At 63.6% G+C, this 26,894-nt stretch overlaps 2 protein-coding genes across 5 annotated transcripts; one reads left to right on the top strand and one right to left on the bottom strand.

Moving 5' to 3' along the window:
• LLGL1 (LLGL scribble cell polarity complex component 1) lies at positions 1-14,854 on the top strand. 3 transcript variants are annotated; one of them, XM_059878285.1, is made up of 23 exons: positions 1-150; positions 3,304-3,401; positions 5,206-5,287; positions 5,378-5,508; positions 6,543-6,701; positions 6,795-6,957; positions 7,038-7,170; positions 7,460-7,514; positions 7,605-7,759; positions 7,834-8,057; positions 8,222-8,289; positions 9,211-9,364; positions 9,447-9,551; positions 9,925-10,217; positions 10,356-10,500; positions 10,576-10,729; positions 12,072-12,367; positions 12,758-13,022; positions 13,104-13,218; positions 13,423-13,532; positions 13,724-13,844; positions 13,988-14,074; positions 14,287-14,854. In XM_059878285.1, the coding sequence occupies exons 1-22, from the start codon at positions 70-72 to the stop codon at positions 14,064-14,066; spliced, it is 3,186 nt and encodes a 1,061-aa protein (XP_059734268.1). In that variant the 5' UTR covers positions 1-69; the 3' UTR covers positions 14,067-14,074; positions 14,287-14,854.
• On the bottom strand, positions 14,815-26,894 carry FLII (FLII actin remodeling protein). 2 transcript variants are annotated; one of them, XM_024980804.2, is made up of 30 exons: positions 26,802-26,894; positions 25,182-25,292; positions 24,722-24,831; positions 23,560-23,640; positions 23,158-23,243; positions 22,914-23,075; positions 22,658-22,761; positions 22,260-22,435; positions 22,017-22,174; positions 21,377-21,461; positions 20,757-20,904; positions 20,459-20,595; positions 20,106-20,318; positions 19,792-19,971; positions 19,108-19,190; positions 18,918-18,992; positions 18,636-18,719; positions 18,360-18,531; positions 17,761-17,865; positions 17,479-17,670; positions 17,023-17,211; positions 16,800-16,939; positions 16,479-16,710; positions 16,211-16,365; positions 16,058-16,118; positions 15,853-15,981; positions 15,617-15,723; positions 15,420-15,525; positions 15,248-15,313; positions 14,815-15,163 (listed from the first exon to the last, which is right to left on the bottom strand). In XM_024980804.2, the coding sequence occupies exons 2-30, from the start codon at positions 25,246-25,248 to the stop codon at positions 15,029-15,031; spliced, it is 3,738 nt and encodes a 1,245-aa protein (XP_024836572.1). In that variant the 5' UTR covers positions 25,249-25,292; positions 26,802-26,894; the 3' UTR covers positions 14,815-15,028. The 2 variants fall into 2 exon arrangements, with proteins under 2 accessions (XP_024836572.1, XP_024836571.1); XM_024980803.2 differs by having other exon boundaries at positions 24,722-24,793.

The raw sequence follows: 26,894 nt of genomic DNA, 5'->3' as shown, positions 1-26,894 counted from the left end.
GCCCGCGCCTCAGGACCGGCGGGGCCGCGCGGCGCATCCTGCGGGCGGCGGCGGGCGGCCGGGCGCAAGATGATGAAGTTTCGGTTCCGCAGGCAGGGCGCAGACCCGCAGCGCGAGAAGCTCAAGCAGGAGCTCTTCGCCTTCCATAAGGTGCGGCGGCGGGCCGGGGGCAGCTGGCTGGGGGCGGGGGCGGGGGCCTGGCCGGAGCCACGTCGGGCCGGGGGAGGGGGCGCACGCCGGGCCGGGCCGCCCAGCTCCGCTCCGCCCGAGCCGCGCGCCTGCATCCCTGCCCTCCGCTTCCTCCGCTCATGTCTCCGCGCCTCGGACTTCGCTGGCCTCTCCCCGAGGGGCCTCTCCGCCTCCGTGCGGCTCTCAACTCTCGCTCTGGTTCCACTCTCTGCCTCTTTATCTCTTTCTTGGGGACCTCGGCGCCCCTGCGCAGCCTTTGGGCCCGATTTGTTTTGCTTTCGCACCCAGGACGGTGGGGAGGAGTGCTGAGTTGGGGCAGATGTTGGGGGGTGGGGCTGGGAAATCCCTTCCCGGTTCCTCTCCTCCCTTCCCCCACTGCCTGGGACTCCCGCCTGAGCTGTGCCCGGCCTGCCCGGGGCTCCAGGGGGGATGCCTGGCCGTGTAACCCACTGCACTTCGAATCCTGGGGTCTCAGTTTCCCTTGCGATGAAATGGGGCCACGGTCTTCCCTGCTGCGGACTCTATCGCGGGGGCAGCCGACCCACCGCTTCTGGAGCCTTGGCGGAGGTGGGGGTGGAGGGCTGCTCCTTCCTTTCTTTCCTGGGTAGGGCCAGAGGGGCCACGGGAAAGGGGCTGCCTTCAGCCCCGCCTTCCTGCTCTGGTGTGTGGTTGAGAGAGGCCCGGCCTGCCGCTTGCTAACTCCCCCCAGGGGTGTCACTTCTGGCCTCAGTTTTACACCCAAGCCCTCTGATCACATGCCCCCTTGCTGCTCTTGGGGCTTCGAGTCGTTATGCTCACATGAGGGTGACAAAATTGAGGTTCACAGAACTGACGACCTGGCCAGAGACAGAGTGAGCGGGGGCTTGGTCTTTGTGTGCCCTTGTCAGTGGGGTTTGACTTCAGCTTGAGAGCCAGGGCCCCTTGCAGGGGCTGCTGTAGATTCCGAGAGGCTGGCAGGAGACCCTGGTCCAGGGAGACGCTCTTTGGGCACTGCTTCTGCACTGGCCAAGGCCGGGACGTTTCTCAGGGCAGGCAAGGTTTCCCAGGTGGCAATAGAGGGTGCCAGGATCCTCGGGCTTGATGGCCAAGGGGCCCAGAGGGGAGGCTAGTGCCCAGGGGTTCCCAGGTGGCCCCTTCCTATGCTGAGTGACTGAGGGTGAGCCCCTGGAGGTGAGAGGACAGCGTGGTGGGGCAGGCGTCATGCTAAAGTGTCACTTCCTCAGCCAGGGAGTCGAGGTGTGAAGTGGGGGCCCCAGAAAGGTGGAGGGGAGGCGCTCCCCCATCTGGCCCCTGGTGGCAGAAGCTGGGCTCCCTGCTAAGGCGGGCGAGGCCGCATTCTGAGTGGGCAGCAGTGGTAGGAGGCGGGTGGACTTAGGCTGAGGGTCACTAGAGGGACTGGCAATTGATCACTAGAAAATAGGTCCCCGGGACTTCCCTGGTGGGCCAGTGGTGAAGACTGTGCTTCCACTTCCTGGGGCTCAGGTTCGATCCCTGGTCCAGGAACTAAGATCCCACATGCCGCGTGGCAACACCAACAAGCAAAAACAAAAAGCCTCAGATTCCCAAGTGGCCGGGGGTGGAGGGTGGTCGGGTGAGTGTGGACTTTGGGCTGTCTTGGGTCCAAATCCCAGCCCCTGCCCCTGGTTGCCTGTTGTGTGTCCACTCTGTATCATCTTAACACATACTGCCTTGAGGGGCCAGTGTCCTAGCTGGGGAGACAGTGAGAAGACGAAACAGGGAGTGGGGTGTGCAGCTGGCAATGGCTGGGCTGGTGGTCAGTGCTGTGGAGGAAGTCAGGCCGGTGAGGGTGTAGAGGAGCAGCTGCTGAGCTGGGGGAAGGCTCCAAAGTGGGGAGGGCACATGCCAGGTAGAGGGATTGTGGTGGGTGTTCTGGTCCTGAGGCAGGAAGCTTCCATGGTGGACTGGAGGAGAGCGGAAGGCCAGCAGCCAGGGGTCCATGGAAGGGAGGTCGGAGAGGGCCAGGTGGTAAGGACTAGGCTTTTGACTTGGAGTGAGCTGGAGGTCCCCGAGGGTCCTGAACAGAGGAACAGGCTGCAGGACCTGGTCAGGTCCAGTGTGGGCACAGTGGTGCCAGTGTTTGCCCCCTCACCCTGGTCCAGTGGTCCACTCTGTCCTCAGGTGGGCTCCCTAGTGCCTGGATGGGAAGCTGAGGCTCGGACAGTGCTGTGACTTGCCCAGGGCCGAGCCAGCTGCTCAGACGACTCAGTCCTTGCCTGGATGGGCTGGGGCTGGAGAAGGACACAGGCCTCAGGGGACTAGGGGTTCTTATAAAACCTGTGTGTTGATGACGCAGTGGTCAGGAGGAACTGGCAGCCACGTGTGGTATCCCACCTTGGTACTGGGGGCTGGGGGCCCAGGGGTGCACCTTCCCGGGGAGGGCTCCTAACCAGGCCTTGGGGTTGACTAGGGCTCCTTGTGCTGGTGGGCGGGTGGGAGAACTAGGGCTTTGCCAGGAGCAGGGAACCCGGTGGGAGCTGTTCCACTGACACCCCCAGTGTGCAGCACTGCCTACTGCCCTGACCAGGGATGGGTGGGAGCCATGTCCCCCAGTTTCCAGGTCGGAGCCTGAGTCTGGGAGGTGCGTGACACCTTCAGGGACTGGGCAGGAAGCACCCTCTGTCTGGGCCCCCCTCTTCCTGTCTCTGGGGCTGGGAGTGGGGAGCAGCCCTGGTTCAGGGGAGTTAAGAGCCTCTGCCTAGCCAACCTTGCGTGTTGGTCTCTGACTGCCATGCAGAGCCTATGTGGGGTACCAAGGACTGCACCCCACTTCAGTCTGCCTGGGCGAGTGGGGTGCAGAGCCCACCCCGTGGGGCAGCTGGGTTTGCGTCTGTGCCCGCGCATCCTCCCTTGCGAGCCGCATTCTGTTTGTTGTCATGGACCCAAGTGTCGAGTGGGACGGGCCTTGGCTGGGAAGGCCTGTGGTGGTGCCAGGGCTCAGGCCCTTCCTCACCTGCGGGAGGTGTGGTCATCCATTTCACAGCTGAGGACACTGAGGTCCGGGGGCCGGGCATGCAGCAGGGACAGAGCTGGAGACTGCCATGGGTGGGCCTCGGGTGGGGGCTGTGCCTTGCAGACACCCCCACCTCCCTGCAGACCGTGGAGCATGGCTTCCCCAACCAGCCCAGTGCGCTGGCCTTTGACCCTGAGCTTCGTATCATGGCCATCGGCACCCGGTCTGGGGCCGTCAAGATGTATCCTTTGGGGTCGTGGCTAATGTGTGGGGCGCCGGGCCGGGCCCCTGGTGGAGGTCGTGCAGCTGCTGCCCTGAGGCGGCGCCTCAGAGATGAAGGAGTCCACAGCTGCCCATCGCTGCAGCCAGTTACCTCGGCAACCCGCCTGTTGTCCCAGCAGCTGTGACTGGGGAGGTAGGCCGGGGCTGGCAGCACATGGTCCCCAGCAAGGGTGGTGGGAGGACCAGGGTCACAACAGGCCTTACCCTGGGAACTGGGTGCACACACGTGTGCCGGCCTGAAGACACGTGTGTCCAGCTGAGGGCTGGGGGCAGTGCCAGGCTCGGCGTGGTGAGCGCGGCGCGGCCCCCACCTGGACGCTGGCCCCGCACAATGGGCCTGTGAGCCGCACAAAGGGCCATTCTCCTGAGAGCTCCAAGGGGAGGGGGTGGGGCGGGGGGAGGCTGGCAGCTGGATGCCTCCTTCCTGCTGTGGAGCAGCCCACCCCCACTGCACGAGGTGAGCCCCCCAGGTGGGGCCCAGGTGCAGGGTGTGGCTGGCCACTACAGGGTGGGATGGGGTCTCCCCATCCGGGACTCAGGGCACTGGTCGGGCAGTTGTGAGTTTGCCAGCTCCAGGGACCAAGGGGAGGGGCTGGGTCTAGGTGCCCCCTCCTCTTCCGTGGACCCCGAGGCATTTGTGGGACAGGGAGGAGACGGTGCCCTGGTCGTCTGCCCCAGGCTGCTGCCTGCCCAGGAGTCCCCTCCCTGCCTGCTGCTCCTGCCTCCAACTGCTGCCTGCCTGTGGGAGCCGTGGTCCCATGGCCCCTTCTCCCCGGCACAGTGTGTCTCTGCCGGTGGCGGGGTCTTCCTTGCACACACACCAGCCCCTCATGCTGACAAAGGATGGGCGGCCAGACGGCCTCAGAGGAGGACGAGCCCCCGTCCCCCAGACCACTCCTACCCGTGTCCTGTGTTAGGAAACTGAGGCTGGTCACAGGGGCCATCCCACTCCCGAGTCTGGCCCGTCTCCCTGGCGACCTGGTTCCCGCCCAGCACTCCTGCCCCTCTTTTGTCCCCTTGTCTGTGTTCTCCCGGCTCCAGCTCCAAGCAACGGCTCCTGCCTTGTCTCCCAGCAACGTTGCTGACCCCAGCCTAGTCTTCCCCGCTGGGGCCCCTTGGCCCGCCGTCCACGGTGAAGCTTGAGGTTGCTGGGACGCTGGCGCTTACACTGGGCACTTGTAGCCAGGCATCCACCTCTCCAAGTCCCTGGGGCCTCTCCCCACTCAGTGAGGCTGCCAGCCCCATGAGGGCATGGATTTCCTGGCCTGCGGCTGGCAGCAGCCTGTGGTTGTGGAGAGGCAGCCTGGACTCTGCTCTGCCCCGGGCTTCCTGGGCCTGGCCTCGCATCTCTGCCCATGATGCCAATGTGCCAGGCCAGCTCTTGCGCCCACAGACCCGTGAGGCTGACTTAGAGCCGTGAACTGGGCCTGGGCCGGGTGTGCCGGGAGAACTTGCGTTCTTAGGTGTCCTGTGTCTGCCCCAGGAGGCAGGCGAGCAAGTCACTGGCCGGTTTTACAGATGAGGAAGGGAAGGCCATACGCAGCACTGACTTGCAGGACCGAATGGGTCTGCATCCTGAGCGTAGTGCTTCTTCCGTAGAGGAGCCCCCAGACCTGGGAGGGCCCCAGGACAGGGCTAGGTGACACCCCTCCCCGTGTCACCGGGGGCCTGATGCAGTGGTCCTGGGGAGGAGGGGCTAGGTGATCCCTGGTGTTGGTGTCCTGGCCTGTGCCTGCTTTCCACCCTTGACCCGTCACCCTCAGCTACGGTGCCCCTGGTGTGGAGTTCACGGGCCTGCACCGAGATGCGGCCACTGTCACCCAGATGCATTTCCTGCCTGGTCAGGTGAGCCTCGGCCCTGCTGCCGGCCCCCAGAAACCCCCTGCCCCGCCCCCGATCCCAGTCAGCTCAGTCCTGGTCTTACTCACCCGCCAGGGTCGAGTCCTGACCCTGCTGGATGACGACAGCCTCCACCTGTGGGAGATCGTCCACCATGATGGCTGCGCCCACCTGGAGGAAGCCATCCACTTCCAGGCACCCAGTCGGCCTGGCTTTGACGGCGCCAGGTACCGAGGGGCTTGGCCGGCTGTGGCTGCCAGATGTAGTGGGGGGCCTGTGAAGGTGCAATGGGGACAGGAAGCTGCCCCAGGGCTGGGACTTGAGGTGGGGTGGTGCACTTCGGGCTGGGCCTGGGTCCAGAGAGCTGCTCTGTGGACTTTGTGGGCATCAGACGGGAGTCCCAGGTGAGCCCATGGTCAGTAGGGAGGGTCTGTGCCCTGGCACTGCCAGGGCCCAGGAGGCCCAGGGTGGGGAGGTTGTGTCCCAGAGCCTGGGGAGCGGCCCTGTGCCCCTGTAGCGAGAGGGGCATCTGGAGCAGGAACTGACCTCAGCACTGGTCCTCTGGACCCTTAGACAGGTGCGGGACAATGGCCCCTACTGTGCGGGGAGGAGAGGGCAGGTCAGAACAAGAAGGGTCTCCCTGGGTTGTGAGGTGCTGGCAGGACGCCCCGGGGGCAACAGCGTGGGGTTCAACCCTCACGGGGAGAGTAGGGGCCTTGCGGTTCCTGGCCCACAAGCCCTTGTTGGAATGGCTGCAGCAAGTCTGACCAGGTCACAAGATGCCCATCCAGCTCAGAAACAGGCTTGTCCTGCTTGGGCTTGGACCCAGCGTGGATCGGAGGTGTTCCAGCTCCTGTGGGGGAGTGATTGGGGGCCCCCTTCAGGGTCAGGAGATGTCTGAGGGCATGGGGCTTCTTGGTGGGGCTTGGAGGCAGAGTCCTGGAGCTTGTGGTCCCTGCCCAGGCGGGACCTGGTTCCTGCCGCTATCCCCTCTGGGTAGGGGAAGGAGCTCCAGGGCTTGTCTCCAAGACCTGGGGACCTATTTTTATCCGTCTCCCTGCCGACGTCCTGGTGAATAATTGAGTGAGCTGGTTATGGTGTCTGCAGCCGCCACCGTGGCCTTCCCGGGGGCCAGCCCCCTGCATGACCAGGGCCCAGCAAGACCAGAGGGGCTGTAGTGAGCTGACAGTCACGGGCCCCCATGCCCTCCCCAGCAGGTGTGTGGGCTCCCACCCTCACCTGCTTCCCCTCGGCCCCACAGCGGCCTGCCCAGCCTCGCCCACATCACAGTGGTCCTGCTGGTGGCTGCGGGTGACATGGCCGCCCTGGGCACCGAGGGCGGAAGCATCTTCTTCCTGGATGTTCCCACCCTGACGCTGCTTGAGGGGCAGACCCTGGGCCCAGACGAGGTTCTGCGAAGGTGAGAGGCCACCCAGCTTCCCTGTGCCCCCTCCACCAGCCCCCGCCCCCCCCACTGGCCACCCCGCCCGCTCACTCCCTCTGCTGCCTTCAGCGTGCCTGATGACTACCGGTGTGGGAAGGCACTGGGCCCCGTGGAGTCACTCCAGGGACACCTGCGGGACCCCACCAAGATCCTCATTGGCTATAGCCGGGGCCTGCTGGTCATCTGGAACCAGGCTGCTCGCTGTGCTGAGCGCATCTTCCTGGGGAACCAGGTGTGTGGGTGAGGCTGGCGGCCACCTGGGGCCTCTGCTCACTGCCGCCAAGCTCACGCCTTTCCCTCACCCCACAGCAGCTGGAGAGCGTGTGCTGGGAGCGCAGTGGCCACACAGTGGTCAGCTCGCACAGCGACGGCAGCTACGCCATCTGGGCCGCGGACACCGGCGACTCCCCAACAGCGCAGCCCACAGTGGCCACCACACCCTATGGTGAGTGTGGGGGACCTGTGTAGGGTTGGCTGTGACCCCAAGCTCCGACTGGCCTCAGTTGGAGAACTTCAGGGGGGATGTGTGGAAGGTGGCAGGACCAGGCCAAAGGTGAGAGCACCCCCTCTGCCCCACGTTGGGTAGCATGCCTTCCCCTTGGGGTGCAAGGAACAGCCGCCCGGTGGGGATGATGGAGGCAGGAGGGGATGGGGCAGTGGTGAGAAATGCGATCCAGGGCCCTCAGGTCCCTGCCTGAAAGCCTGCAAGTGAGGCCAGTGCTGTCTCCCCACAGGCCCCTTCCCCTGCAAAGCCATCAACAAGGTCCTGTGGCGAAGCTGTGCGTCTGGGTAGGTGGGGCCTGCCTGGGGGTAGGGTCGTGGGGGTAGGCTCTCCTGGAGCCCCACCAGCTGCTCATGCGGCTTTCTCACCCTGAACAGCGAGCACTTCGTCATCTTTAGTGGTGGCATGCCCCGCGCCAGCTATGGCGACCGCCACTGCGTGAGCGTGCTCCAGGCTGAAACCTTGGTGACACTGGACTTCACCTCCCGCGTCATCGACTTCTTCACGGTGCACAGCACGCGGCCCGAGGATGGTGCGTACCCAGCCCCCCTCCCAAGACCTAGGCCCCGCGCATCTCTGGCTGCGCTCACCCGCCCCATCCCGCAGAGTTCGATGAGCCCCAGGCCCTCGCCGTGCTGCTCGAAGAGGAACTGGTGGTGCTGGACCTGCAGACGCCTGGCTGGCCGGCCGTACCCGCCCCGTACCTGGCCCCCCTGCACTCGTCCGCCATCACCTGCTCGGCCCACGTTGCCAATGTCCCCGCCAAGCTTTGGGCCCGCATCGTGAGCGCTGGCGAGCAGCAGAGCCCCCAGCCGGCCTCTGGGGCCTCGGTGTGTGCCGGTGGGGAGGGTGGGGCAGGGGTCCCCCGGGGGTACACTGCAGGCTGGGCCCGAGGAGGGGATGTGGCAGGTGTAGGTGGGACATCTGCCGGGCCTTTGCGTCCTGCACGTGGTGCCTGGCATGACTTCAGCTTACACCCAATTCCATCCCCCAGAGCTGGCCCATCACTGGGGGCCGGAACCTGGCTCAGGAGCCATCCCAGCGAGGCCTGCTGCTGACCGGGTAGGTGATACCTCTCCAGCCTAGTTGTGACAGGTATGTGAGCGTGTGTGTGTGTAGGCGAGCAGGGTCTGGTGCCACCTGCGCAGGTGCGAGGCCTGTCCTGGGCCTGGCGGGTGCTGACCTGCCCGCTGACTCAGGCCTGGCCCCTGGTGGGACCAGGTCACCCTCTTCACTGGGTGCACCAGGTGAAGCCTCCCTAGACTCTGGTTTAAGGCCCGTCCCTCCTTGATGAAACTGAGCTCCACCCACTCAGCCTATCCCGGGACCGGAAAATCTGGGCCAGCCCACGCCGAGCTGCCCAGGGTAGGTGCCGGAGAGCCCGGCCTGGGCCTGGCGGGCGCCAACGTGCCCGGTGACTCAGGCCCCACCTTCTTGCCCAGCCCCTGCCGTCTGCCTGTGCCGGGACCCTCAGGCCTCTGGAGGTGTCCCAGCCAGCCCGCAGACTTTGAGCTTCTCCCTCCCTGGCTCTGGGCTGCCGCCGCCGCCCAGGGGCCCTGACCCGGGCTCTATGGCTATGTCCTGGGCTGCTTCCTTCTGGCCTCCCCAGGTTTCCTGCTCCTGCCCTAGCATACTCCTCTGCTTTGGGGGCATCTCTGTCACGTGTTCTGGAGGCCCCTGGGGGCAGAACCCCCATGGTCCTCTGTGCCCTGAGTCACTGCTCCGCACCTTTTCTCATTATTTCCAGTGATATTTCTGCACCTTCTCATCGTCTCTGCAGGGAAGGGCCAGGCAATGTGGCCTGGCATACAGTAGGTGCTCAGTACTTGCTTGCCCTATACAGTTGGTGCTTCCTGTTTGCTGTATGCAGTAGGAGTCCAGTCAGTGTTTGGCTTAGGTGCTGGGGGCCCAGTGAGCAGTTGCTGGCTGAACAGATGTGGAGTGGTGGGGTGGGGCCCTGGGCCTGACGCCGCCTCTCCGCAGCCACGAGGACGGCACGGTGCGTTTCTGGGATGCCTCCGGCGTGGCCCTGCGACCGCTCTACAAGCTCTGCACCGCCGGCCTCTTCCAGACGGACTGCGAGCACGCTGACAGCCTGGCCCAGGCCGCCGAGGACGACTGGCCGCCCTTCCGCAAGGTGCGAGCCCCCCACCCCCTCCTGGCCCGGGGAGCCTGGTCTGGGCTCTGCCCTGTCACCAGTTCCCCTCCCATCCCCGCAGGTGGGCTGCTTCGACCCCTACAGCGATGACCCGCGGCTCGGCGTGCAGAAGGTGGCACTCTGCAAATACACGGCCCAGATGGTGGTGGCCGGCACCGCGGGTCAGGTGGGGCCGAGGTGTTGCCAGGGCTGCGGGGCTCGAGGGCTTCTAGCGGGTCTGCTAGGGTGCTAGAGGGGTTGGCCCGGCAGAAACCCAGAGGTGGGAACGGGGGAGGCCAGCTGGGGCCTTGGGGACCCTCACAGGGTTGGGGCCTGGGCGGGAGCAACCTGTTAAGTGAACCCTGGGAGGGCGGGGCCTGCAGGTCTTGGTCTCCATGGTGTTGCTCAGTGAGGGCCCTGGTATACAGTAGGCACCAGTCAGTGCTTATTCAGAGGATGCTCTCCAGACAGACTCCTGGAAGCACCCTGGCAGTGGTGTCACTGGCTCGGGTGGGGTGGGGGTGTCCTGTCCTCCAAGCTGACTGTCCCCCGCCGCCCAGGTGCTGGTGCTGGAGTTGAGTGACACGCCGGCAGAGCAGACGGTGGGCGTGGCCAGCCTGGACCTGCTGCAGGACCGCGAGGGCTTCACATGGAAAGGCCATGAGCGGCTGAGCCCGCGCCTGGGACCACTGCCCTGGCCAGCCGGCTTCCAGCCCCGCGCTCTCGTCCAGTGCCTGCCACCAGCCGCCGTCACAGCCGTCACTCTCCATGCCGAGTGGGGCCTCGTGGCCTTTGGGACCAGTCACGGCTTTGGCCTTTTTGACTATCTGCGCAGGAGCCCCGTGCTGGCCAGGTGGGCGTGAGCAAGCCCCTCCTGAGGTTCATGGGGGTGCAGGTTGGGGTGCTGGAAGCCTCAGAGGGCCCCGCTGGGGGAGGTCTGCCCCTCGGCTGCTTGACTTGCGCTTCCCTGATGGCCGGCCTGCACCCCCAGGTGCACCCTGCACCCCAGCGACTCCCTGGCCATGGAGGGGCCGCTGTCCCGCGTGAAGTCGCTCAAGAAGTCGCTGCGCCAGTCCTTCCGGCGCATCCGCAAGAGCCGCGCATCGGGCAAGAAGCGCACGGTTGCCGGCAGCAAGGTGGGGCAGCAGGCAAGGTGGGCAGGGTGATGGGGGCGGGGGGCAGGATGGTGGCCCGACCTTGCGCCCCTGCAGTTGCAGGAGGCCAACGCGCAGCTGGCGGAGCAGGCCGGTCCCCAGGATGTGGAGGTGACACCCGTGCAGCGCCGCATTGAGCCCCGCTCAGCCGACGACTCCCTCTCGGGCGTTGTGCGCTGTCTATACTTTGCAGACACCTTCCTTCGAGATGGTGAGACTGGGCGGGGTGGGCAGCCAGGGGTGGTGTGTTCCTTGGTCTTCTGGGAAATGGGTGATGGGGTGGACCCGTGCCTTCTGGAAGGCTGGAAAATACTGTGTGCCTTCTGAGTGCCAGGCTGTACTGGCAACAGGGTACCCTGACCCCCAGCAGCCCCTGGAACAACCCGATGGTGAGGCTCGGTGAGTGGGTGGGGCGGCCTTAGACCTGGGCAGAGAAGGGAGCCCAGGATCTGGGGAAAGTACGGGCTGCAGCACCAAGGCCTAGGCGGATATGAGTCGCCCCGGCAGTGTGACTGGAGCAGAGGGCAGGCCTGGGAGGAGCTGGTTTTGACCCCAAGTGGGCAGAGCTCCAGCAGGTCCTGCCCAGGGCAGTGGTGCGTTGAGGTTTATGGACAGAGCCGCTGATCAATTTAACTTGGCAATGGGGCATTTCAGCCCTGCACTGACTCCCGACCTGTTCTCCATACATCGTGTATCTTGTAAACACGTTTTAAACACAACTTAAAACGAAGGTTACTGGGCAGCTCAGGGTGTGTCTGGCGGACCTCACTTCTGGCACAGGGCCTGTGTTGAAGCCTGGAGCGTGGATACTGATGGCTGGGGTTGCCTGTCACCCTTGGCCCACAGGTGACCCCATTCACCTCAGAAACGCCTTCTCAGAGTTGGCATGGGGTCAGCGTCCAGCTCGTGTGCGCATGGTATCTCTGCATCTTTCCTCCTCCATCTGGGAGGGGAGCCCCCCACTTCTGATGTCATTTGTTGAGGGCCCCTTTGTCTGGGGGGTCTTCCCACTGTCTGCATGTGGCAGCCCGCGGCAGGGGGAGGGGGGCGTGACCTGGTTCCACTGTCTCCCTGAGAAGCGTGGCTTCCTGTTGCTCACCTATTGGTTGCTCGGGTATCCCCTCCCTCCCAGCTAAGATTGTTGCTGAGGTCACCAGGCCATTGAGGGTGCACAGTGTGACTGCCGGGTCCATCTGCACCCCAGTGTTTTTAGCTCACTGTCTACTCAAGAGCCTTCCCTTTCCTACGAGTTGGACTGTGTGGTGTGCATCCTGGATGGGCCCGGGACTTGGTGCCTGGGTGCCCTGCGGGTGGGGCCCAAGTCCAAGTCTTTGTTGGGACTGGTGATGGGCCGCGTCACTGGGATGCTAGGAGAGGTCTGAGAGCTCAGGGTCCAGTTTGATGTGCCTGTGGAGGGACCCTAGAGGGCACTCCTGTGCCTGCAGGGGGCTGGCCGGGGTCACCAGGGATGTAGGAGAGACCCAGTCCAGGGTCCTAGGGCACCAGAGGGGAGGGATGGCACACACCCGCCTCACCAGCCTGTCTCCCTGCAGCGGCCCACCATGGCCCCACCATGTGGGCAGGCACCAACTCGGGCTCCGTGTTTGCCTATGCACTGGAGGTGCCGGCGGCAGTGGCAGGTGGTGAGAAGCGGCCAGAGCGAGCGGTAGAGGCTGTGCTGGGCAAGGAGGTGCAGCTGATGCACCGTGCCCCCGTGGTGGCCATCGCGGTGCTGGACGGGCGCGGCCGTCCACTGCCAGAGCCCTACGAGGCCTCGCGGGACCTCGCACAGGCGCCCGACATGCAGGGCGGCCATGCTGTGCTTATCGCGTCCGAGGAGCAGTTCAAGGTGAGCAGTCTCCGAGACCCCTTGGGGTTCTCGCCTCCTGGATGCCGTCGGACCCTTGGCCTGCATCCACTCCTGCTCACTGGGACCTCCTGAGAGCCTCCAGCCATGGCAGAGGCACCTTGGGGAACCCTGGTGCCCCTCAGGACCCTTGGGTGGTCTGGCAGGAGCTTGTGGTGTGGGGTACTGGCTTCCAACTTGACCACCCAGCATGACTGGCTTTGCCACAGGTGGAGGGGCCTGGGAGGTTTCTGGGCTGTGGAGCTGGGGTCAGGGTGGCAGCTCAGGGTGGGTGGTTCTGGATGGAGGTGGTGGGGGCCGGGCTAGACTGGGGGCACTGGAGTGTGTACTGGCCCGGGCTCCGCTTAGCACCCACTCTACACCCACCTCCAGGTGTTCACGCTACCCAAGGTGAGCGCCAAGACCAAGTTCAAGCTGACAGCCCACGAGGGCTGCCGCGTGCGCAAGGTGGCTCTGGCTACCTTTGCCAGCGTGGCCTGCGAGGACTACACGGAGACCTGCCTGGCCTGCCTCACTAACCTGGGTGACGTGCACGTGTTCTCGGTGCCGGGCCTGCGGCCCCAGGTGCACTATGCCTGCATCCGCAAGGAGGACATCAGCGGCATCGCCTCCTGCGTGTTCACGCGGCACGGCCAGGGTGAGGCGGGCCGGCGGCTGCAGTCAGGGCTCCTGGGAGGCGGGGACGTGGCCCCTTACTGTGCTTCCTGCCCCCTCCTAGGGTTTTACCTGATTTCCCCCTCGGAGTTTGAGCGCTTCTCCTTGAGTGCCCGGAACATCACCGAGCCACTCTGCTCTCTGGACGTCCGCTGGCCCCGAGGTGCCACACACATCAGGTGCGTGAAGGGGTAGCCCCTGGCCAGGGGGTTGCAGCGCTGGGACCAAGGCTGGGCTTGTTCCATCCCCCAATTCAGCAAGCAGCAGGGTGGCCCTCCCCGGTCATCCCTCTGGCCCCAGGGCTCAGGAATGGGAGGGCGGGGGTCTGGCCCTCAAGCCACGAGATGCCTGCCGGGGGTCTGCAGCACAGCCCATCTGTGCAGCCACAGGTCCCGAGAGTCACCCAAGCTGAGCCAGGCTAATGGGACCCCGGGCATCATCCTGGCCCCACAGAGCTGTGATGGAAGCCCCGATCCCATCTGCAAGGAGGCTGGTGAGGAGGCCGCGCGTTAGCTGGGCAGCTTGTCTCGTGGCAGTGGGGGTGTTCTGCAGGAGGCAGCTGCCCAGAGGGTCTGGGGAGGGGTTGGTTGGTGCTATGGTCCACCGTAGGCTGGTCTGGGACCAGGTCAAGTGTGGACGGGGCCTTGGAGCCCTAGAAGGACCCTGTTCACTTCCTCCCTGCAGACACCCCAGAGCCACCTGAGGCCATGCTCTCACCTATGTCCATTGACTCGGCCACCAGTGCCGACACCACACTGGACACAACGGGGGACATGACGGTGGAGGACGTAAAGGATTTCCTGGGGTGAGGAGCTGGCTGGGTCCACAGGAGGGGCTGGTCGCTCCCAACTTCCCTCCCTGACCCTTCAGCCAACCTCATACCCCAGCTGGGCGAAGGACTGAGGAGGGCCTGACCCCAGATCTGCTGACCGCTGCCCCTCCCTGCAGCTCCTCAGAGGAATCTGAGAAGAACCTGCGGAACCTGTCCGAAGAGGAGGCTCGAGCCTGCGCCATCCTGATCAAATGAGGCTGCAGGTGCGCGGCCTGGTCCCCTTGAGTCAGTTACCTCCCCCAGCCTCTCCCGACACAGACCTTGTGGCTCCTTCTGTGTGACCCCCTCCCTCGCCTTGGGGTTCAGGCTGTCACTGCAGGGCCCCCCATCCTGGAGACTGGTGGCACACGTGTGGCAGGCCGCCTGCCCCGTTGGACCTCCTTGGCCTTCTGCTGATCCTGTTTGTCTCTGCTAGGGAGGCCAGAACTGCCAGGTCGCCCCCGCCCTGCTCGGAGCTGGAGCCAGAGGTCCGGTCCTCCATGTAGACCTGCACCTGCTAACTTTGGGGTTCTGTGGGGCCTGCCAGCCTGGCCCTGAGCCTCAGGGACTCCACCGGGCCCTGCCTGCAGGCAGAGGCCACCCGGAAGGTCAGGCGCCACAGGGGAGGCAGCCGGGTCCACGGCTACCACCTCCCAGGCCATGTGCCGTCCCCTCTTCTTTTGCAAACAAAGAGTATTTTTCTAACGCCTGTGCCGGGCACCACAGTCATTTCTAAAACTATTTTGGTACTTGCTCCTGGGCCAGCACCCCCTCGACCACCGTGCTGCGTGCAAGTGTGTGTGTGAAAGCTCCACTCGGGAACCAGGACCAAGGCCTGGCCGTGTGTGCATGTGCGTGTGCGTGTGCGTGTGGGGGTCAGGATGGATTTCCTGTAGATTGTACTCTGGGGGACTTTTTTTCTGTCATTTTTGTTAAATTAGCGTTTTAAAATTAAAAATACTGATTTTTAATATTGAAAATAAAAGCATTTAATATCTCTTAAAGGACAGCCACACCTGCTTTATCCCTGGCAGAAGGGGAGTCACACGTGAGCTCAGAGTGGAGGGAGATTGCTTTGCCAGACCCCTGGAGACACTGGTCAGGGTCACCCCACTGGTGGCGCTGGGGACGGTGGCAGGGGGGCACTTATCCCTCCACAGAGGTGGAGCGCGGTGGCCTTAGGCCAGGGCTTGGCGGAAGGTGCTCCAGGCGTGGAAGCAGCGGGTGAAGGCGTGCTGCTCATTGCCCTTGCGCACGAGGCGCAGGCGGCGGGGCCGCTCGTGCTCCTTGGAGCGCATGTGCTGGATGTACACCTGGGGGGCGGGCAAGGGGTTGGTGAGGGCAGCCCCAGCCTTGGCCCCTCCCCCAGGCCCATCCTTGGCCCCTCCCCCACTCACCTGGCAGGCCTTCAGGCTCAGCTTGATCTCCACCTGGCTGGTCTGGGACCCCACCCACATGTAGACCTGTGGGGACAGCAGGGGACGTGGTCTCCCAGCCTCAGAATGCCTCTTTAGGAACCGTCAGGCTCCCAGTGTGGGCAGAGTCGGGCGGAGGGGGGGCGGGTCTCACCTCTTGGCCATTGTCTAAGAGCATGATGTCATCGTCTGCCAGGTCATCTTGGCAGAAATCAGAGCACTTCTCAGTCACTGCGAAGTAGCCCTTCTCATTGGAGCATCTGGGGGAAGTCAAGGGTCAGGGAGAGGCTGAGGGTCATGGCAGCAGGGCCAGGACTGAGGACGCTGGGAGCGGTGGCGGGGCGACCTCACCGGAAGAGCCGCGTGTGCTTCATGTACTCAGCGTCGTCGTCGTAGGGCTTCTGTGCACCAATGCCCACCCAGAAAAAGTTCTCGGGCTCCTCGCCCTCGTTGATGACCTGGGGGGAGAAGGCTGGTCAGCTCAGGGCCCACTGCTTGCCCGCCCCCACCTGATCACCCCCCCGCCCCGCCTGGCCCCCCGAGCCCCGCCTCCCTGTCACCTGACCACCCGCCCCAACCCCGGTCACCTGCTTGCTGTAGGAGGCCTCAAACATGCTGTTCAGGATGTCCTCTGCCAGCTTGGCCTCGTCAGGGTCTGACGCCCGGCCCACCCACGCGTACACAATTCCTTGGTTGTCCTCGCTCTCAAAGGGAACCTGGGTGTGTTGGGGTCAGGTCAGGCCCACCCTGCTCCCCACCCTGCCCCTCGGTCCCAGCCACACGAGACCCCACCTTGAGGATGAAGCAGAACTCCGAGTTGAGGAGACTGGAGTCGGTGTTGATTTGGATGCACCTGGGGGAGGGGAGGGGAAAGTGAGGGAGGGGTCAGCAGGGAGCAGCCAGGCCCGACCTCTGTGCACCCACGGCCGCCCCGCAGCCAGGTACCGGGTGCAGAGGGCGCTGCCGTTGGTGCGGATCTGGTACAGGCTGGGCTGCAGGGCGCCCTGGGCAGCCTTCCTCTTGCCCCGGTGGATAATGAACTTTCTCTTGAAATGGGACAGGAACTTGGGGTTCTCCTGCTGCTGCGTCATGCGCACCACCTGCAGGTGTGGAAGCGTCAGGGGCAGCTCCCTGGACCCCCACCCTGCTCCCAGTGGGGCAAGCCTCCCCAGGAATGCCCCCCGCCCAGGGCTCTGGGGCAAGGCTCCCACACCTCCAGCTTGCCAGGGAAGAGGCTCTCGAACTTCTTCTGCAGGCTGAAGGTGAAGGTCAGCCAACCCATGTTGGAGGCCTCACGGCCCTGCCAGAAGTACACGATGCACTGGAAGTCCTCCTCAGGCTGCTTCTCCTCCGCCTCGGCTGCCGCCTCCTTGCCCTCCTTGTCCTCGGCCCCCGCCTTCTCCTCCTCCTTCTCCTCCTCCTCATACTCCACGGGGACCCAGTACCTGCAAGGTCATAGGGCGGTGGGCAGGGCTGAACCGAGGCCCCAGCACCGGGGGAGGGCCGGGTAAGGGGGGGGGGGGGTGCAGGGCACCTGCAGAGGAAGACATAGCAATCCTGCGTGTAGAAGTGGCCGAACTCCTCTTCTGGCAGCCGAGCGAACTTCTTGCCCTCCAGCACGAAGCCCTCCATGCCGTCCAGGTCCTCGTTCCATTCCTCCATCAGCTGCTCGGCCTGCGTACGACCCCACCTGTCACGGTAGGACCGGCACAGCCGGCCCTCCCGCCCCGCCCCCGCGGCCCGGGGCTTGCGCCCACCTCGGCCAGAGCCATGGGCGGCTGCCGCGGCAGGAAGAGCGCCGTGAGGTCTGCCTTCATCTGGTCCTTCTTCTCGGCGTCACGCTTCACCTTCCCCGCGAGCCCCGGGCCCTGCAGCATGGCCTCTGCATTGCGCGTGTAGTCCACACTCAACACGTCGTCCCAATTCTTGAACTTGGCCTTGAACACCTGCGAAAGCACAGCCTAAGGAGGCGGGGTCCGCGGAGCAGGGTGGGGCCTGGGACCTGGAACGGGGCGGGGCCGGAAGGGGCGGGCTATAGGGGTGTGGCCTGGGAGTGGGAGGGGCGGGTAGGAAAGGGGCTGGGCTGGCAGCAGTGCTGGAAGCTGTGTAGGGATGTTATGTAGTCTGTAACCCGTTCATGGGGCGTCAGGGCAAAAACGCGGTCACAGGACCTCGGGGAGGAAACCTCTGAGGGCAGCTGCATTCATCCGCACCTGCGCCTCGGTGCCCTCTAGGCTGCGGCTGACCATGGCGTGGCGTGGTCGGTGGAGCATCCCGCACAGTTCCTGGCCCAGCTTGAGGGCTGCGGCACGCACCAGGCGTGGGGACTTGCGGCCGAGCCAGATGAACACGTCGGACCAACAGTCCAGGATGTACACGCAGCGAGTGTCCAGCAGGCTCTGCAGCTGCGGGGCCCCAGAGGCTGGAGGTCAAGGCCAGGGTCAGCCAGCAGGGAGGGATCTCGGCCCAGGGGCCTAACTCCCTGTGAGTCTCACCAGTCGCATCCGAGGCATCAGTTCCACTTTGGGCCGCTTCTTATGTTCCACGGAGAGCTTGTAGTTGATCTGTGGCAGCTCCAGGTAGCCCAGGCCCAGGCCCACCTGGCAGGAGCAAGAGATGGGTTTAACTAGGGTGGGTCCAGGGAACACAAGACCAACCCACAGCAGCCCCTGGTTAGGCTGGCCACTGTGCTCAAGTCCACAGCCTGCTCCTCTCCAGACTAGTCTCCCTGTACCCCAACCTCCTTTCCAGGAAATCCTACCAGCAGAAGGGTTGTTAAACCTGCCTTCCCTCTCTGGGTCCTTACAGATTTTCTAACTGGTCCTTTTCCTGCCCACATCACCCCCATCTTCCTGTCACCCACAGAGTCAAGACCAGGTGCTCAGGCCAGGCACCCATGTACTTCTCGGCCTTTCTCTCCAGTCCCACCTTCCTGGAACCACAGAGCCTGATGCTAGTTTCCACGGCCCCACTCAGACCCTGGCATTTCCTGCCCAGGAGGTGGCACCCTCTCCCCACCAAAGTCCAGAATGAGCCCACAGCCACCACAGTGGTGCAAAGGCCCGCCCATATCCTGACCACTGATGAAGCTCACCTTATACAGCTTAGGCTGGGGTGGCCAAAAGTCATCAGGCACGTGCTTCTTGATCTCGGAGGGCTCCCCACCCAGCGTTTCCCAGAACTCTGGGGGCTCCTGGCCCTGTACCAGCAGCGAGATCTCTGCCTTCCCTTTTCGCTCATTCTTGTTAATTTTCTCTGCAAAGAGCCTGAGGGCAGATGCAAAGCCTTAGTGAGGCCCATACCTCCTCAGGTGACCATGTTCCTTTGCACAAAGCACCCAGGATGTCTGGGCAGGGTGCAGTCCTCTTACCTGGCCTTGGTAGTGCTGCTCAGCGTGGCCTGGGCCCCTCGCCACACGTAGATGTCCAGCCCTCTGTCCAGCAGGAAAACAAACCTGGACAGAAGTGGTGGGAGGGGCTGCAATGGGCCACATGCAATAACTGCCCCTGTGCCTCTGACCTCATCCCAAATCCCTCCTTGCAATGTGGGACAAGGGCTGGGCGGCTTCTTATCTAGAGCCCAGCTTTGTCCCCCTACACTTGTGGGGAGGAGGTACGGGGTTAAGCACACCACCTCACATCATGGGGCTCACCTTGGGTCCAAGGAGGCCCCCTTGAGAGGCACGGGCTCCAGCTTGATGTTCTTCTTCCCATACACGCGGTACATCCTGGGGGCCAGAGCGAGAGTGGCTTGGGGGGGCACCAAGGGCAGATTTACCCCAATGCCCTCCCCCATCCTTCCCGACTGAGTCCAGGTCAGTGCCCCTCACACACAAGCCTCACCTGGTCACGTAGTGCGTGTCCTCCACAGTGTAGAAGCCACTGGCTGTTCCACCCTCAATGTAGGAGATGTCGTTGTCAAATACCTGTGAAAGGGTGTGTGACCTTTTACTGAACTGCCCCCCTACCCCCACCAAATACCACCTGTCAGGAGAAGCAGAGTTGTGTACAGATGGATCAGATGCTATGAATCCATGACAGTGTTAAAAAACAATATAAGATCTATGCCTGCAGACAAAAACACACTTGGGGTGTTAGTATACACACAACCATGAACCCGTTTGCTCCTGTACAAGACACAGCATGGTAAGATTCAAGCGTATCAGGGGACAGGACCAAGCACGTTTACAGAACATGGCAAACTTAGGTAAGTACCCAAAATCTTCTGTAGGTGTCTGCATGTAACCAGCTGGTGGCAGGCCAGCATCTCTCACTGACCCAGTTCACTGGATGACTCTGGCCCTGCCCTTGGCCCCACCTCCTTGGTAGCCAGTCCCTTTGCAACTCTTGCTTCAACTTCCCGTCTCTCCTGGCTACACCCCCACCAAGCGGACTCCCAAACTAGCCTGGCCATCTCATCTTCACCTGACCCAGCTCCCAACCAGTGGTCTCATCTCGCTCCTCTGACCTCACCCCATCTGTCCCCGCACTGGACACATCCCTGTCAGCCCCACCCAGCCCTCGCACCTGCAGGAACTCCTCGCTCTCGTCGCCCATCTCCTCGCGCACCGTGCGGCACTCGGCACCCAGGTAGTTGCGCAGATTGACGGCGTGGATGGCAGAGCAAGCCTTCTTGTCGAGTGTGGCCTCCCCGCCGATCCAGTAGTAGATCTCCCAGTTCAGAGAACCGCTGTCATCCAGAAAAGTCTGGAGGCCGGGGCAGCATCTGGGTCAGCCCCTGCCAGTGGCACCGCCATGCTCTGCAGAGCTCTCCCCTCCCACCCCATCCAGAGTGATCCAAGAGACGCCCCCGCGGCCCCTCGCAGCATCCAGACTCGCACCTTGAGCACGATGTAGCAGTCTGCCTCATAGAACTTGCCGTGGAGGTCTTCCTCCACCAGCACAGGCACGAAGTTCTCGATCTGCCAGATGGTCAAGCCAGGCAGCTGGCCCACGTCCTCGGTGAAGAACTCCGAGTAGTCAAGGCGCGGCTTCTCCAGGCCCTGGTCCCAGCGCCGTACCTTGCCCCCAGGCGCTCCGGCCTCCGCGCTCTCCTGGTGGGGGCGGGCACAACACTGACTTGACTCTGCCCATGCCCAGCTCTGGTAGAACGGAGCCCTTCTGCCCTTGTCCCCTCTCCCACCCGGCCTGGGTCCCTGGCGAGCAGAGCCAAGCCCTGGTCTAGCCGGATTACCTCCTGCTTTCTGTTTTTCTCCTGGGCCACATCTGACATGCCCTTCAGCACCTGCTTGGCCTGGTCGTCCTGGGCCGAGTCCTTGCGCCTCCGAAGCCGCATCTTGCGAGCCAGGGGGTCCTTGGGCCCACTCCCTGCTGAAGGGAGGGGCACACGGCTGACCCGGCTGGCTCCGACCCCTTCATCCCCAGGGCATCCAGCCAACCAGGGGCCAACCCCACACCCCCTATCCAGAGAGAACATCCCACCCTGTTTACAGATGAGTAAGTTAAGGCCCAGAGAGGCATCCCATGCTCACCAGCGGCCGCCGCGGCCACCGTGGCAGGGGAGGCACCCGCCAGCCGCAGCTGATTCTGCAGCGAGAAGTCGATGTTGTACCACTCGGCAGCACGGTCCACAGGTTTGGGGGGCATGACCAGGCTGGGGTTCTCCCGCACATCCAGGACCTGCCTCATGGGTGAACAGAGCCAGTGCTGAGCCCCGGTTCTCCCTCAGTGCCCCCAAACCCCATCTCCACCTCTGCACCACCAGGGCCAAAGGGCCCAGGTCCCCACCCTGCCACCCCCGTGGGCCTGGCTTCCCCATCTGCGAAGAGTGGCCTCACAGGCTGGCTGTGAGGCTTAAGTGACAATGCCGAGTGTGATGTGGATGCCGGATAAGCGTCACCCCCTCCCCACCCTGGCACCAGCCAGCCCTCCAGGAGCCCCTGCTGCCCTCTCCCCAGGACCCCATTGCTTGGTCTTTCCTGGGGGTCTGTCCCCACCCCCAGTGCCAGCTGCCTGCAGATAAGCATCACCTCCTCCCCACCCTGGCACCGGCCAGCCCTCCAGGAGCCCCTGCTGCCCTCTCCCCAGGACCCCATTGCTTGGTCTTTCCTGGGGGTCTGTCCCCACCCCCAGCGCCAGCTGCCCGCCAGACCTCAATCTCCGTCAGGAAGTGGATGGCCTCTGGGAGGGTCACCAGGCGGTTCTTGTTGAGGACCAGCTTCCTCAGCTTCGTGCACCTGTGAGGACACGGTCGGGCCTCAGGAGTGGGCAGACAGGGGCCTTCCAGTCCTGGCTTGGAGAGCCAGGTAGGACCAGAGGATCTGAGCAGCCCGGCCAGTTAAGAAACCAGCCAGCTCCAAAGAGCCCAGAAGGCTGGGGGCGGGGCAAGTTTCCTTGTGGCTGAGTGACTGGAGGCCCTTTCTGTGGCTCCTACAGGCAGCATCCTCCACTATGGCCTTCTGAGAACCAGCGACCCCTGGACACGAGCAAAAGGGCATCAAAAACCACACTCTGCCCTCAAATTAGCTCAGAAGCTGCCAGGGGTCTTCTGTTCTCAGTGCCGGGGACCATGCTAGTGGATGCTGTGACCTCGGGGAGCAAAGGCAGCACAGCGTCTCAAAGGGGGCAGCAGTGCAGTCCCTCTGGCCTTGCCCCTTGTCCCTGAAGGGCGCTTGGGGAACCCACTGGCATGAACCCAGTGTCTTTATCCACAAACTCAAGTCAACCCCTCGTGTTCTGTACAATGCACAGAGACCACGGGGCGCGGGGGAGGCCCCACTTCAGCCCAGCACCTGCAGAGGCTCTCGGGGATCAGCTCCAGCTTGTTGTTGGCAGCCATGAACTCCTCCAGGCTGGACAGCTTGCCGATGCCTGAGGGTAGCCCGTCAAAGTCCAGCTGGTTGGAATTCAGGTACAGCCTCTTCAGCTTGGTCAGTTTGCAGATGGCCGACTGTAGGGGACACAGCAGATGTGGGGTCTGAGGTGGGTGCCAAGATGGCCTATGGCCGCCCCACCCTCCCCAGACCTGCACACACGGGCAGCGAGGTCAGCTGGTTCCGGGATAGGTTCAAGGTCTCCAGGTGCACCCACTGGTCGATGCACAGGGATAGCTCCGCGATCTGGTTGCTGCTGAGGTTGAGGCGCCGCAAGCCAGGCAGGGCGTACAGGCACTCGGGTACGCGCGTCAGGTCGTTGCAGGACAGGTCCACATCTGGGCACAGGTGAGCATGTCAGCTGGGGCCCCTAGTGGCTCCAAGGCAGCTATGTGAAGCCTGGCTACCCCTCTGGCTCTGTGGCCTCAGGCACATGATGGGTGGGAACCACACCCCTTCCCCTGGAGGCACCCCTCCCCCTAGAGGCTTTTAGGGAAGTAGGGTCCAGCGGCCTCCTCCATGAGGAAGGAAGGGGCTGAGGGCTCCCGGGGACTGCCCACCTGCGAGGTGGCTCAGGCCCTCCAGGCTGGTGGGCAGGTTGCTCTGGGTGCGCTGTGTGTTCCGCAGGTGCAAGGTCTGCAAGGCTGTCAGTGCTGGGAGCTGCCTGTGGGGAGACGCGGGGAGACACTGCCTCAGGCCAGGGGCAGGGCCCGAGGGTGGGTGTGGGCGGGGTAGGCGGGATGCCTGGTGTTGACAGCTAGGCAGGCGGGTGTCGACCCAGCTAGGCCGGACCCAGTGGGGAGGGCGGGCGCCCACCGGAGCTGGGCATGCAGCAGCGGGTTCCCGTTGAGCACAAGCGTCTGCAGGTGCACGAGCCGGCGCATCTGGGGGGGCAGGCTCTCCAGGCGGTTTTCGCTGAGGTCCAGGTACAGCAGGTCAGTGAGGTTGATGAAGAGCTGGTTGGGGATGCTGTCGATGCTGTGGGCAGAGGGCCAGTGGTCAGGGCTGCGCTCCGCTTCTGGGGTCAGCCATCTCCCCGGCCCAGCCCAGCACGCGGCACCTGTTGTGGCTGAGGTTCAGCACCAGCATGTTCTTGGCGTTCTCCAGCTCCCGCGGGCACTCTGTCAGCTGGTTGTAGCTCAAGTCCTGGGGAGGGAGTGAGGCTGGGTCAGGGGTAGCAGGGCTGACCCCACCCCGCCAGGCCTGCACACGCTCAAGGGTTGGGATGGGTGCTGAGAGGACAGCAGAGGAGGAGGTTTCCAGGCCAAAGGGAGACAGTGTGACCCTGGGAGGAAGGGGCCTAAGTCAGGGAACTGAGCAACCTTGGGCAAGGCACTGTCCATCGGACGTCTCCAGTTCCTTCATTTGTACAATAGGAAAACCATGGCCCCAGGGACCAGGGCAGTGGGGGGAGGGTCACTGAATAGTAGGGTTCACTGCCAGGTGGTGGGTGACCACTGACCAGGACTGAGAGATCGTCCAGCTTGAAGATATCATCAGGGACTCCTGAATTCTTCAGACTGTTGGCTCGAGCCACAATGGCCTGGGGATAAACCACGAGAGTCCATGAGCCCTGGCTTCCACTCCAAGGAGAAGCAGAGGTCAGGGAAGGCTACCTTCTCCGTCAGCCCACGGGAGACCAATCCTGAGTGCTCTCCCACTCTGGTCTTTGCTTGTAGTCCCTCTACTTGGCAAGCCCTTCCTACTCTACCAATGAGCTCCTATTCACACTTCAAAGCCCAACTCAAACGTGCCTCACAGCCCAGCACACAGAAACGCAGGGAACTTTTTCTGATGGAATAACCCCTCTTCCTCCCAGTTCCACAGGGCAAGATAGGGATGGAGCTCTGAGTCAGAGTTTCTGGCACAGACGGAAGAAGGCTGGACCAAAAGCATCTGAGTGTAGACTCACAGCAAGCCTGCTTTCTGTGCCCTTAGGGCTGAAATCTGCTCAGGCTTTCATGGTGCAGGACGTTAGTGCAGGATGGCCGAGGAGGGGGGGACGGACCAGGGGACGGCACCATGGCCACAGGTGACAGAAGGAGAAACAGGAGCCGCCACTGTGGCTCCCTGTCTGCCCAGTGTCTGCATGGTGACACCCTGCCACTTCACGGCGGTCACTGAAGGGCCATCTCGGAAAATGCAGAGCTCAGCTTTAACCCGACTCCAGAGGTGTGCCCTTCGCATCTCAGGGCTCCAACCTAAAGGGAATGACCACTGGAATGGCCTGAAGATCTGGGACGGGAGGTTCCATGGAGAACAGCAGGAGGAATGACCCACCCAGACCACCTCCCCTGCCCTGCCCCAGCTTTATCACTGGGGATAAACCACAGGCAAGTGACCTGCCCCCGTGGTCAGTTTCCTCATCTGTGAACTTGGTGGAGGTTGGGATCACATGAAAGACCCTTGAGAAATAGCTGGAGTGCTGCTCGGCCAGGATCAGCTATCACAGCAGTTCAAAATGGATCAGACTTAGGTTTTTTCACCTTTTCTCCTACGTGTTACTCAACTCAGGTCATTACTGCATGCTCTCTCCCCCAACCCCCCTGACACCAGGTTGGACAGAGGGGCTGGCCTGGCCCCCAGGCCCCACCCTGAGTTCTGCAGTCTTGGGCGGCACTCACCCGCAGCGATGGTAGGCTGGACAGCTCCCCATGCAGAGTGGTTAGGTTGTTGTGGCTCACTGACAGGTGTTCCTGGGCCGGCACAGGGTGCAGAGGCTCAGCAGGGTGGGCTGGGCATCCACAGAGCACCCACTGGCACCACAGCCTTCCCCTGTCCAGGGACCCTCCCATAGAGCCCCCATCCACCACCAGGGCCTTGCCCCACCCAGGGATCTTCCCACAGAGCCCCTATCTGCTACCACAGCCTTGTCCTACCAGGCACCCTAGGCCATCCAGGTCCAGTCTACTCTTGCATCTTTCCTCTTTCGCACACCTAGCCTCTTCTTGCATACTTCCCAGGAAGGGTGCTCATCCCCTCTCCACCAGTTCTGCTTGTGACAGGCAATGTCCTGCACAGGCTCTGCCCACCTGGCTAGCCCCATCCACCAGGACCCTCCCCTGCCTGCCCAAAGCCTCTTACCAGCTTCTGCAGGGAGGCCAACTCCTCTGGCAAGTAGCAAAGGCCGGTGCGGTTTAGCTTCAGCCATCGCAGGCTGGTCATGGCCTTGACGTTCTCAGGGAAGTAGCCACCCTGGGGGAATGTCACAGGTCTGGGACATGGTACCCTTGCTCTGCCACCTTGTGGCCCCCACAGCCCGTGGGAGCCTTTGGGGGGCAGTAGTCACGTCTAGTTGGGTGTGTGACCCCAGACACATCACTTGGCCACTCTGTCTCAGTTTTCTCACCCGTAGAATAGGGCTGGTGAAAGCCCTCTGATGACAAAAGCCTCCTGAGAATCCACTGGTGATCAGGATGGCTGCTGACCTAAGACCCGCCTCTCCTGCTGGATTCTCGGCCCAGGAAGGCTTATTCTAGGTGCCACCCCACAGTCCGCTGTGCGGTCAGATCAACTCAATGTTTTCGCCTTGCATCCAGGCTGTGCCTGTTCAATTTGTTGAACTGTGCCTCTGCCAAGGCCCCACCTGTGCCCTGCCACCCACCCCCTGCATGAGGCCCCAGCTCCCCACCCTTTCCCACACAGGAATATTCATTAGTTCACTCACCCATTTGTCCCCCAGACTCAAATGCCCACCTCAGGACCCCAGCCCTGTGGCCAGAAGCCTGGGGAGGCTTATGCCTTCAGTGCTCTGGACTGGTGCCTTTTCTCCCTACATCCACATTCCCTGCTGGTGACTCACTCTCCTAGACTGGAGAGGACACTTGGTGACTCCAGGTGAGGACGGTGGGGATGGAGGCAGAGGAGTGTGCATGGTGTCAAGGGTGGGTAAATACAGGAAGAAAGGGCCTGTCTCCTCTGCCCTGACCCCAGCCACTGCCTGGACCACTGCACCCTGCAGACCCAGGCTGACGCTCCACTGACGCCAGCCGGGGTCGACCCACTCATCCACCCTGCAGCCCTAAGGACCATCCTGGAACCAAGCCATCTCTCAGGGCCTCCTCTCTGGTCACCAGCCCTGCGGCCTCATTCTCAGTTCTCAAGAACCACTGATCCGCCCCGAGGCTGGGCTGGTGTTCCCAGCGGCCCTGGTCTGCCAGTTCGGCAGCTGCTCAGACAACTGGCACCCAGGGCCTCGCCCACCTGCCCAACACGCCCTCCACAACTAATCCCTGCCTCCAGGGGTTTCAATGTAAGCCCCTCCACCAGTCGAGAAGACGAGGCTCCGAGAGGGGAAGTGACTTGCCTAAGACCACACAGGATGGGGGTGGCGGGTGCGGGTAGCGCAGAGCCGGCGGCGCAACCATGAGTCAGGGCCCGGCTTGGGCTATGACCTCACAGGGGCGGGGAGGGCTGGGGAGGCGCGAGCTCGAGCTCCGACCGGGACCCCCGGCCGGCCTGCCGGGGCCAGGCGCCAGTACCCTCCCCGGTGGGCAGACCCCGCGCGCCCCGCGCGCCCCGGCGCAGCTCCGGGACCCTGCGCGCGCCTGCCCGCCCCGCCCGGCCTGGGCTGTCTTCGCGGGCGCCGGGCGGAGGCCTGGGACGTCGGCCCGGGGCGGGGTCCGGGCAAGCCCGTCTGCGGTACCGGGCGCGCAGGAAGCGGAGGGGCGGGCCTGGGGTCCCGGCTGCCGCCCGGAGGCTCACCTTGAAGTCGTTGCCGCTGAGGTCCACGCCGCGCACGAACGGCAGCACCCCGGTGCCCTCCATGGCGGCGCTGGGCTGAGGGGAGCGGACCGC

Source organism: Bos taurus, chromosome 19, assembly GCF_002263795.3.
Source record: "Bos taurus isolate L1 Dominette 01449 registration number 42190680 breed Hereford chromosome 19, ARS-UCD2.0, whole genome shotgun sequence".
Lineage (NCBI taxonomy): Eukaryota > Metazoa > Chordata > Mammalia > Artiodactyla > Bovidae > Bos > Bos taurus.
This window is presented reverse-complemented; position numbering and strand designations above follow the sequence as displayed.

Bases quoted from the DNA above. Each gene is read 5' to 3' on its own strand.
- FLII (XM_024980803.2), bottom strand. From the start codon at position 26,864: ATGGAGGGCACCGGGGTGCTGCCGTTCGTGCGCGGCGTGGACCTCAGC. The intron at 16,940-17,022 runs GTGGGCGCAAGC...GGTCGTACGCAG, and splicing joins CGCCCATGGCTCTGGCCGAG to GCCGAGCAGCTGATGGAGGA. The intron at 15,526-15,616 runs GTGAGGTCGCCC...GACTTCCCCCAG, and splicing joins AAGCACACGCGGCTCTTCCG to ATGCTCCAATGAGAAGGGCT.
- LLGL1 (XM_005220411.5), top strand. From the start codon at position 70: ATGATGAAGTTTCGGTTCCGCAGGCAGGGCGCAGACCCGCAGCGCGAG. The intron at 7,171-7,459 runs GTGAGTGTGGGG...GTCTCCCCACAG, and splicing joins AGTGGCCACCACACCCTATG to GCCCCTTCCCCTGCAAAGCC. The intron at 13,023-13,103 runs GTGAGGCGGGCC...GCCCCCTCCTAG, and splicing joins GTTCACGCGGCACGGCCAGG to GGTTTTACCTGATTTCCCCC.